This window comes from Trachypithecus francoisi, unplaced genomic scaffold (genome assembly GCF_009764315.1).
Source record: "Trachypithecus francoisi isolate TF-2019V2 unplaced genomic scaffold, Tfra_2.0 Lachesis_group9, whole genome shotgun sequence".
Classification (NCBI taxonomy): Eukaryota; Metazoa; Chordata; class Mammalia; order Primates; family Cercopithecidae; genus Trachypithecus; species Trachypithecus francoisi.
Window position 1 is genome coordinate 52,228,207 of NW_022681474.1, and position 11,643 is coordinate 52,239,849.

General features: G+C 53.6%; 1 protein-coding gene across 1 annotated transcript; it reads left to right on the plus strand.

Moving 5' to 3' along the window:
* Positions 1-3,302: 3,302 nt before the first annotated feature.
* LOC117082253 (NUT family member 2D-like) lies at positions 3,303-11,643 on the plus strand. Its single transcript, XM_033208882.1, has 6 exons — positions 3,303-4,061; positions 6,102-6,801; positions 8,760-8,888; positions 9,857-9,996; positions 10,439-10,824; positions 11,311-11,643. The coding sequence occupies exons 1-6, from the start codon at positions 4,046-4,048 to the stop codon at positions 11,641-11,643; spliced, it is 1,704 nt and encodes a 567-aa protein (XP_033064773.1). The 5' UTR covers positions 3,303-4,045.

An 11,643-nucleotide genomic window follows, 5' to 3' on the forward strand; every position in this document is an offset into this window, starting at 1 on the left:
GCTCTCGCGCTGCGCCTCTCCCCGCCATGAACCGCCAGCAACAGACGCTGGGAGCGGTTGAGGGCGCCCGCGGCGCGCTGGAACCCCGCCTGCCTCAAGGCTCGTGCGCAGGCGCACGGGGCAGGCCTGGAGCCCGCCCTGGGAGCGCCCCGCTGGAGATGGGGAATTGGAGGGATGAGGTACCTGGCTGCTTCCTGGGGCCAGACAAGGCCTCCTCATTTGAACCTCCATGACCGTGCCTCTGAGAAACCAGTGCGTCCGCCACGGCCACTCCCAGTTTTCAGTAATATAAACCTGCAGCCCATGCACTAAGGGAACACTCTTGCTGAAAGGTTTACCTTTGGAGGGTTTATCCTAAAGCAGAGTAGCCTCAGATTGCATGTCTTGCATTCCCTTTGGACTGCATTTATTTCATTCCTGCTCATTCCTTTCAAAAAATAGTATGCCCTGTTTTCCTACTCAGTCTGGAGATTCCATTAAAGAACATTTCTGGCAAAGAATTTTAGACCTGAAAACACACTTCAAAATATACTTTCTTCTGACTCCATTCCCAGAGTTTTTCCGACTGCATTCAAACGATTTCTAGAAATGTTTTTGTTATAGCTTTGATCAATTTCAGTTGACAAAGCAGCAGATAGTAAGGGAACAATTCCACACCCCCCACCCCCGACTCTGCAACACAGTGCAGAATTCCAGTTGGCAATAAAAAACTAGTAGAGAAGCAATTCAGTGACTCGAGTTTGTAATAGCTTCAGAAGAAACTTTAATCGTCACATCCTTTCTGCTCATTTGCAGGATTCCTATCATCTGTCTCCATGTGGTAACACTGAAGAGTCTTCACGTCTACGCCGGCCCAGGGCCTCAAATGCAGAGACTGAGAGCTGGGCAGGACACAGCATGGAGCCACCATTCCTCTACTGTTCCCTGATGGGGTGGAAGAGCATGTGTCCTATGAACAGGTGATCCAAGCCCTGAGATGTTCTTTCTCAACAGTCAGTGTGGCCCAGGACTTTCTATGGGCATGCTCAGAGAGCAGCGGCCAGAGGACTTCTAGCCACCACCTCCCATGACCAGTCTTCACAAATTACCTTTGGCTAATTTGATCGTCTCTCCTCCTGGGGTCTAGGACTTCAGACATGTACAGAAGTGATTGCAGAATTGAGACAAGACACTGTTCCACAGTATATTTTTTGTATACTGGTCAGAAAAAGACTCATTCAAATCCTGTATCAAGCCATGTGTGAGAATCTTGAGAAAGCATCAGCTGACTGACTTGACAAGGGAGGAAGCAACCAAGAATCCTGAGTATGATATTTTTGCCTCAACATCCCTCTTAGATGAAGTTATTGATTGAAAATCATTTAAGTTTGCCCCGTGATAAAAGATCTAGTCCTCAGAAAGATCTCCAAAGCGTTTACGGTTTGTTTTGTTTTGTCAAGTTTACCATGATTTTACTTGAATTGCTCTCTGTTGATCTTCTCAGCTAAGATCGAGATAGAGTTGCACAGCGGAAGAGGGCTGCGTGTAAGAAGGCAGTTCTGTGTCAGAGGACAAAAGGCCTGGGAGCACCCAGGCAGGCAGTCACTGTGTGGCGGTCACTCCCTTCTCAGTGGCCGCTGTGGAGGCATTTCATAGAAATGCTTGCTGGACCATTCAGGTTTAGAGTTGGGACAAAACCAACAATTCATGAGGATATTGGACAGGAGTTAGGAAATGACCTCACACAGCTGGGGCAAGGAGGGGAGAACCTGGGCTTGAGACTTGCAATCAATCCACTGCCTGCCCCTGCAGTGTGGTCCCTGTTACATTTTCCTGCAACTCTGCCTTCTTGAGTCCAAATGTCTTCGAAAGGGGTAAACGCTTTGTAAGTGCCAACAGGGTGTGTTTCAGTGAATGTTAGCAATGTGCAGCGGTCTGGCTGAAGGCCTCCTCCGTTTCCCAACACCCTCCCATCAGTGCAAAATTACCCCGCCCAGCAGGGAGTGACGTGTGTGTCTCAGAAGATTTTGTTGCTGTGGTCTGAGTACTCACTCCTCATCTCCTTTGACTGGTTTCCTAACACTCCCCTTGTTCACAACACAGAACATGAGTGTTCTTTCCTGTCATTTTGATGCTGATAAATGGACAGTGATTCTCAGTGTGAAAATGAGAATGAAATTTTTTTAAAGACGGGCTACAATAATTCCCACTCAGAGAAGCACATGCGATGACACTAGATTCCAAACAACAAGAATGTATGGTGAAGATGAAGCCAACAGTGAGCTGGCAGAGGCCAGCCGGGATTCACACATGTGAGGGGATGCATGGGAATGGGGATGCGACATTGGTGGATAGCATCCTGGCTTGTCTCAGAATGAACATAGGTTGTGGATTTCTAACTCCTGGAGAAACCAGAGCTCTAGGAATTGTAAGCTGCTTTATGTTAGGAAAGAAAAAGACGATGTTCTGCCCTCCTGTCCCTTACAACTGTGCTTGCTACCACTAAACCTGGAAGCTGAGAAGGGTATAATGGCTACTCCTGACTTCCTCTCATCAAATCAGCCTGCTATTGTTTTCTGCAATGGTTGTGTTTTGTGGTGAAGCCAAGATTCACACCTGAGTCTCCTTACCGCAAGTTCTCACTCTCCCAGTGGAGAGTTAACAATAATCACTTCATATGTTGCACTTTTTTGGGAAGAGTTACCAGATAAAGTGCAAGATCCCAGTGAAATGTGACAAACACAGATAAAGGAAAAAGAGATTTTTTTGTAAAAGTATACTCTAAATATCACATGGATCACAATTATAATAAAAACTAATTCACTGTTTATCTTGAGTTCAAATTCCACTTGGTATTCATTATTCATGCTTGCTAAATCCTGCCACTCTATTCTTTTGATTTTAAGGAATGGAACAATGTCTTCTTCTAGGAATTTACCTACAGAAATAGAGGAGCCACATTACTAGGATAAACACAGTCATTGTAATTATCAGGAAAACATTGGAACATACTAATATATTAATTTTTACCCCAAAAAACCTGAAAGCATTTTTAGACAGCAAAAATAGCTTCATTATGCTTTTGATTGCATAATATATCTCTGGAAAGATGAAAAACAATCAGATAACACCCGTTTCCTCCAGGAAAGAAAATGTGGTGGCCAGGGAAAAGAGATGGGAGGAAGGCTGGTCGTTGCCTATTCCACTGTGCACAGTTTGAATTTGGAACCATGCAAAAGTATTGCTTGGTTAAATTAAAATCATTCAAAAGATAAAAAATAAACATTTAACACCAGCACAGTATGCTGGGAAACAAAATGAAAGGATTTCTGGTCTTGGTACTATAGGTCGCATAGCCACTCTTTCCTGGATTGAGGCTTTCCAGCTAAGGGGATGGGAAGTAAGGCTGGCCTGCTGGTGTGGACAGAGATTCCAGCGACATACATGACCTGGGGGCACAAGGATTGCTTCCAAAACAATGATGAGCACACAACCACCTAATAGCCTGGATCGGCTGAGACCATCCTGATTTCAAACAGCCAGTCCCCTTGCCTTCCTAAGAACCCCTGTGTTTTCAGACTGAAAACATGTTCTGAATTGTGTTCAGGAAGTGCATCCCCTGTTGAAATTCATCAAGAGTGGGAAAGAGCCAAAGTGGGAAGGAGCATGGGTTGGTTGGCACAAAAGTAGGTCTGTTGATAAAGAATGGAAGTAAAGGGGAAATCAGGTATAAGCTTTTGCTGTGAGTCAGGACAATTTGAAAGTTGCCTAAAGAGATGCACACCATCTGTGTTGCTGCCGTCCAGTTCGAAGGGAAACTCAGGTTCTTGCCTAATGGCTGAAGCCCTTCACAGAATGTCCCCCACCCCTACCAGCTGCCCACTGCCCCTCCCCCTCTGCAGAATGTCTGGGGTCCTGTGTTCCAAACCTATTTACATTCAAATTTTCCCTACTCCACTTGGACTCAAGAGCATCTGCTGAGCCAGGTCACTCTCTTGGTCCTACCCTTGACTTTTTTCACTGCGGAAACTGCCAGACAGCGGTGGTCAGTGCCCAGCCTGAGGGGATGGCTTCAAATGGAGGTGAGCCTGTAGGGATGGGGGCATTATCCGAGTCTGCCATGCCTCAACTCCTTGGGAATTCAAATATGACACTGCCCCTGGGGACAGTTGATAGGGCTGATGTTGAGGAGGGAGGGAGCACTGGATGTCCCCAAGGACATCACACCTGGGGATGGCCATGGCACCCTGAGTCTGTGGTTAGGGAGGACGAATCCTTAGAGGTGGACCAAGATGCTTAGGGGAATACACCAGGTAGGGGAAAGGATGGAGTGGATGGATTGATCCTTTCTAGAGGGAGACAGGTCATGTCATTGTGTGTTTGTAGGGAGTGGTGGGATCGTGTTGTGATGGTGGCCCCGGGAGGAGGACAGGCAAGCCTGAGTCCTGTGCCGTGTCTCCAGGCACCTGGAAGGTGCCCTTCCATACCGTTCAGAGGATTTAGACTGGGGTTTTCTAGATCTTAGGGAGGAGTGGGGAGAAGTGGTCTCAGCCAGAAAACTGTTGGTGGGTTAACTGTGACAGACCTTGTAGTGACTGGGTGGGCGAGGCTGGGGGCTACTGTAACTGCCACAGCCCAGAGCTTCTCAGCTCCCTCCCAGAGCTGGCTTCTCTGTCAGTTCAGGTAGCTGTTGGCTTTGATTTAACAGGGGTGGGGGCAGATGGGGAAGTTCAGGCAACACAGGGTCTGGGCTTCCTGAGTTGTTCTGAATTGCTTGCCCTTTTGTGGAAGCTCAGGTCTTCAGACCCACTTCCTCTTGTCTGCTAGCTCATGGCCTGTCCCCTGCACTTTGTGTTACTGTGGAGATGAAGAATTTGCTCCTATTCCATTTATACAACTTCATGAACGGGGGACAGGTGTGGATACTTGCTGGTTCTCAGTGGAAGGGTCTGGAAAGCCTGGTTTCTACTCCTTCCTCTACTCCTTGAGTAGAGGAAGGAGAGTAGCGCACAAATAGGAAGATGGTTCTCTTAATATTATTATTCAAGTTAGGATGTGCATGTGCTGTATCCCTTATTCCCCTTGACTAGAGACTGCATGAGGTGCTAGTGAATAGGGATGAGTTCCAGACAACTTTGCCTCACCTGGTCCGTGGCCCAAGAACCGCTTGTTCTTGGTTGGCCACTATGTTCAGTTATTGGGAGCTCAAAGGAGAAGGACCAGAGATGGGCTCCTTGTCCCACTACCTATTGTAACCTGAGCAGCAGCTGCGAAAATCCCTAGACACCTCCCCTGATAGCCCTGCTGCTCACCATTTGCTGGCTGTGTTCTAATCGTGTGCAGCTGTTGCTGGCTGTGCAGTGACATTATCTCAGGGGACTCCACCACTGCCTCTCAAACCTCTCCCTGGGAACAGAGCTTCCTGAGCGGCAGCTGGGACCATCGAGTACTGAGGAAAGGGTGGCCCGAATCTGACTCCTATTTAGCACTTGCTGTTGGTGGTGCCAAGACAATCACTTGTATGCTGGGCATGACGAGTTATGGATTATCTTCAGGGTTCGTAGGGCACTGGCTTGGGAAAGATTTCCATCCAGTGGTTTTCTTTTGTTGTGTTTGAGCAACGAAAGACAGGGGTTTACAAGAGCTTCAGGAAAAGAAAGATTGAAGAGGAGATGGGGCCATAATATTCGGAAGCTCCTGACTTCCTGTCAGCCTTCTGAGTGCCAAGCACTGCCCTGGGGTAGGCCCCTCACCTGTTGCTGAGCACGCTGAGGACCACCAAGCTGCTGAGAGACTCATCCCTGACCCATGGCTTGGGAGATGCCTGTGAGGCTGATGGGGTCTGCCAGGGACACCCAAGGGAGACCCTTGGGCAGCAAAGGCTTAGCTGTTGCTTCTTGGGGCACAGGGGTCAGGGAGTCTTGGTGACCGGGGCTAGGCTCTCTAGTGGAGCGACTCTCCCATGGAGGAGTAGAGCATCCGGTGCACACTCAGGGACACTTGTAAGCTGCACAGTTTCCCTGTCACATGCCCTCAGCTGTTGGGACTCCCCTCTGATTCCCCAGTGACTAGTGTGGACCTGGAGACCCCAGCTCATTCACCTCTTTCCTTTGTCTCCACAGCATACCCAGTGCTGGGACCAGCCGTGACCGTGAACCCTGGCACCTCTCTGTCTGTGTTCACGGTTCTGCCCTTCGCCACACCTGCTCCCGGCCCAGCACACGGGCCACCCCTCATGACTGCAGGGGTTCCTACAGGCGGCCCACTGGTGCTGTCTGCCTTGCCCAGCACATCTCTGGTGGCAGGACAGGATGGCCACGGCCCAAGTGGGTCCGCGGCTTCCAACGTCTTTGTCCAGATGAGGACAGAGGTGGGGCCTGTGAAGGCCCCTCAGGCGCAGACCTTGGTCCTAACTCAGGCCCCCCTCGTCTGGCAGGCTCCAGGCACCCTCCGCGGAGGTGTTGTGTGTCCGCCTCCCCTACTGCTGGCAGCTGCTCCTGTGGTGCCTGTTATGGCTGCCCAGGTGATTGGGGGCACCCAGGCCTGTGAGGAAGGCTTGTCCCAGGGACTTCCTCTTCCACCACCACCACCACCGGCTGCCCAGATGCCCCCCATCGTGTCTTCAGGGAATGCTGGGCCATGGCCACAAGGGGCTCATGGAGAGAGCAGCCTGGCTTCCTCCCAGGCTAAGTCCCCACCAGACAACTCCTGCAACCCCAAGAGTGTCTATGAGAACTTCCGACTCTGGCAGCACTACAAGCCCCTGGCCCGGAGGCACCTTCCCCAGAGTCCTGACACCGAAGCACTTTCCTGCTTCCTCATGTGAGTGCCCTCGGGGCACCGGAGCTTGTCCTGCAGTTCACATGTAAAGAGGCTGCTGGATGGACAGGAGAGCTTGTTCATCCGCTGTTCAGGGGAGCTTGCAGGGCGGTTGTGAGGGTGATGGGTTGCACTACGGGAAGGTACATTTTCAACAACATTAATCTGGCTGCAGCTCAGGACAGACTGTCAGGGGCCTCATCTCAACTGCCCGTCACTGTCCCATGAGTCCAGTCAATCCTTACTTTCAATCATTTTCACAACAATGTTTACAGAAGACCCAGGTCAGAGAGGGTTTCTGGTGTGACGTGAGCTACGGTTTGGGTTTAGGTCTTTGAGTACACACCCCAGCACCTCCCCTTGAACCCAGTATCGATGGCCAGGAGCACGTCACATCAGGCTGGGAGGAGGAGCTGCAGGGCCCAGAAAGAACCTGGTACATGCCCGCAGTTCTGCCGAGGTCCAGTTAGCACAGCGCTGGTGGAGCCTTCACATAGGGATGGTCCTGGGCCCCACACTGGGGTGGATGCTGGGCAGGTATTTGCATCTTCACCCTCAATCCCTCCTAGAAAAAGGGACAATGATGTGTCATTCAGGGAATGGTGAAGAGATGACTTGAGCTCACATATGACATGCATAGCACAGTGCCTGGAACATGCTACGACACATTATGTGATAGCAATTATGATTACTGTCCCCATTACTATCATTATCAGGACTAGGCCATCTAGGAGAGAACTCCCCAAAGCCACAGGCTCCAGTGATAGCTCTGAGTACACCACGAGCCCAGCAGCCCAGGGCCGTGGACTGTGGTGACTGTGAGGCAGCAACGTCAGCATCTGGAAGAGTTTGTGGTTTCATTCCCAGTCCCTGCCTCTCTCCACACTGCGGTGCCTCTGTGACCCTGTGTTTCCCACTGATGAGCAAACGGGAGCTTGAGCACATCCACCTTGCAACACACTGGCCGTTCCCCTAGGAAAGTTCCCTGCCTGGGGTGTAGGTGAAAGGCGGCCCCATCTTCATCCCCAACAATCTCACTGCCCCCGCACCCTGGAACTGGTTGCATTCCCCCTTGGAGCGGAGTCCCGGTGCACTGGGGACCCCGATTCTTGGAGTGGAGCTGCCCCAGTCTCACGGGCCTTTGCCATGTCTCCTGTGGGAATGTGGGAAGCTGTACCTGGCTGCTTGCAGTGGGCTTGGACATGGCTCTGCTTTGGTTCTGGATGTGTGCTTCTGCTCCTCATGCTCCGGGACCCTGAGGCTGCGTCCCCAGGGGCTGCCTGACTCCAGAGTCCCCAGGAAGCTGGTTACTCAGTCCTGACCCTGGAACCTGCACTTTAACCCTTGCTCCCAGGTCACTCTGTGTGCACGCTGTCTCAGTCAGCTCAGGCTCTGCCGTAACAAATCCCATAGACTGGGTGCTTTGCCAAGACACATCCATGTCTCCCAGTTCCAGAGGCCAGAAGTCCCAGATCAAGGTGACAGCAGATTGGGTGTCTGGTCAGGGCCCTCTTCCTGGCTGGAGAGAGCTGCCTCTGGCTGTGTCCCCTTGTGGCTGAGAGGAAGAGCCCTGGCGTCTTCTCCTGCCCTTATCAGGGCTCCGATTCCATGTCTGGGATCCACGCTTATGACCTGCTCTGACCCTGACTGCCTCCAAATACTGACACACTGGCCCTGAGGGCTTCAGCACAGGAGTGTTGGGGGCACATGTTCCTCCCGTAGTACTGAGTTCACTTCTCAACACTGAGGACCCGAGGGGCAGTCGGAGAGGCCACTTGGTAGCTTGTGTTGATGTTTGATCTTGCAGTCGTGTCCTGGGGCCTGAGGAGCCCACATGGGGGAGAACAGGACAGGGACGTGGCAGGACAGGTGTGGGGAGCACGGGGGCCAGGTGTTGGGACCAGGTGGGCTTGGGATGAACGGTGGGCTCATAGACTGGGACTGACTGCTCTGGTTTACAGCCCAGTTCTCCGATCCCTGGCCCGGCGGAAGCCCACCATGACCCTGGAGGAGAGACTGTGGCGGGCCGTGCGGGAATGGCAGCACACAAGCAACTTTGACCGGATGATCTTCTACGAGATGGCGGAAAAGTGAGTCTAGGGTCCTGGGGGCAGGGCCCGCAGAGCAGGGTGAGAGTGAATGACAGAGGCCTGGTGGCCGTGGTGGCTTCTCAGCATGGAGCATGAGGAGGGTGTGGACAAACACAGGATGCTCTGGGCCCCTGGCTCCCTCAGGAAGCTGCTCCTGCCACCTGGAGTGCTCTGGGGTCTCTGTCCTGCCCTCTTGGGGAGCACCCCCTGCCTGGCCTGGGCCAACCCCTGCCTTGACACTAGAGGTCATGGCGGGAGCAGCCAGCGTCGCAGCCCAGAGGGGGTCACCTCCAGCTGTGGGGATGGGGAGAAGGGGCGCTAGTGACTGTAGACAGAGTGGGGTGCAGACTCCTCACAGCAGTGGCCAGAAGTCGGTTTTCTGCCATCCCAGCCTGACCAGGGAGTTTGGGCAGGGGAGACCTGCGCCCGGGACACCATGAGACCCATCTCTGGCCTGACCGCCTTTGCTCCTGGGCAGTCCCCTCCATGAAGACAGACAGACAGCAGCTTCAGGGGAAAGGGGGCCTGTCCTCTGGGCTCAGCTTGTGCTTCTTCCTGATCATGGGTCTCCCAGGCCTTGTGCCCCTGGGTTATCTTTGAGGGGCCCACAGTCCCAACCTCAGGACTCCTGCATCTGGCCATCATCCTTGATGCCTTCTGCCATCAACCCCACCCCTGGCCAGCTAAAACCTGGAGGAGGGATCCCCTGGGACCCTCCTGGACATCGTGGCCCTGACTTGAGTCAGGAAGCCCCGTTGATGCCATGGGCTCTGCAGGGGCCGGGTGAGGGAGGGTGAGCCCAGAACTCTGGGAGCAGCTCCCTCCTGGGACTGGGGGATGGCACCTAGTGAAGGCCTGGACAGTCCACCGGAGGCACTTCCTCCCATCCCTGCCCTCGGCCGCTGCCTGGTCCTGGGGGAAGGGGGCCTGGACCCTCTCAGCATGACCTGGGCCTCCTTCACCCCCAGGTTCCTGGAGTTTGAGGCTGAGGAGGAGATGCAGATTCAGAAATCCCAACTGATGAAGGAGCCCCAGTGCCTGCCTCCTCCAGCCCCACCAAGTCTTGAACCTCGAGGACTTCCAGCCCCTGAGGTGGACAAGCAGCCAGGTATGGCTTCCCACATTCCCACAGGAGTCATGGCAAAGGCCAAAGGGGCCAAAGGAGGCCACTGTGCCCACACCACATGCTTCCCTTCAAGAGGGAGATCTTCTCCCTCCAACAGGACAGCTTCCGGGAGCATATGTTGAGTATTGACCTGGTCAAGTTTCCTAGCTACTCTCTCCCCTCGCCCATCCAAAACTCCACATATGCTCTGCCCAGGAAGCAGGGATGAGCGAGGAGAGTACACGGCATATTGGTGGCTCCGAACTTCCTCCCAAGCGATGCTGTCTCACATGTGCCCCTCCTGCCTCCTCCGGGGGTGCCGTGGTTCAGGTGGTCCTGACCCACCTGGGACCCACTTCACATCCCCAAGCCCTGCCCTCCCCTGTGTGGTGCAGGCAGGAGGAGTGGCCCTCACCACACCCATCCTCCTGCCTCTCTGCCTCAGTGTACCTTCCCAGCAAGGCCGGCCCCAAGGCCCGGACTGCCTGCCTGCCACCACCCAGGCCCCAGAGGCCAGCGGAGACCAAGGCCAGCCTGCCACCACGTAGGCCCCGCCGGCGAGCAGACACCAAGGCCCGCCTGCCACCACCCAGGCCCCAGAGGCCAGCGGAGACCAAGGTGCCCGAGGAGATTCCCCCAGAAGTGGTGCAGGAGTATGTGGACATCATGGAGGAGCTGCTGGGGCCTCCCCTCGAGGCCACAGGGGAGGCAGAGAAACAACGGGAAGAGGGCGAAGTGAAGCAGCCACAGGAAGAGGACTGGACACCCCCAGACCCGGGCCTCCTGAGCTACATTGACAAGCTGTGTTCCCAGAAAGACTTCGTCACCAAGGTGGGCTGGCCTGGAGTGCTGGGGTCTGCAGGATTCCAGGGGGTAGCACTCCCAGGTCCTTGGAATGAAGCTCTGTTCCTTAGTTACTCAGCAGTGCATGTATTTCCATGGATTTGAGTGTCTGTGTATGTGACTGTGTGTGTCTGTGTGTTGCTGTGTGTTTGTGTCTGTGATTTGTTACTGTGTGTCTTTGTGTGTCTGTGTGGGTGTGAGTGTGGAGTGTGTATGCTAACTGTGTCTGTGTCTTTTCCTGTGCTGTATGTGGGTCTGTTTGTGTGTCTGTATGTGGTTTGTGTGTCTCTGTCTGTGTGTGCGTATGCTACCATGTCTGCGGTCTGTGTCTGTAGCTGGTGGTCGCCATAATATGAGACAGCCCCAGGAGGGTGGGGACGAGGTGCTTGCAGCTTTCTGCATCTCTTCTGGGTGTCCTTGGCTCCAGGTTCCTCCCTGCCCAGGAAGCTCACGCCTTCTTCCTTCTGTTTCCAGGTGGAGGCCGTCATTCACCCCCGATTCCTGGAAGAATTGCTTTCCCCAGATCCACAGATGGATTTCTTGGCCCTCAGCCAGGAGCTGGAGCAGGAGGAAGGACTCACCCTTGCCCAGGTACCCCAGGGGCAGGAGGGACCCAGCACACAAGGCCCACCTGATTGTCTAACCCCACCCTGCTGGGGATGCTCGGCTTCTTGGGGAGCCACTCTGGGGTGGGAAGATGCAGGTTCAGAGGGAGTAGGATGGAGAGGAGCCAAGGAGGGGAGTCAGTATGCAAGCTGCAGTGAGGCCCAACAGGATGCCCGCCAGAGCCACACCCTTTCTCTTTGA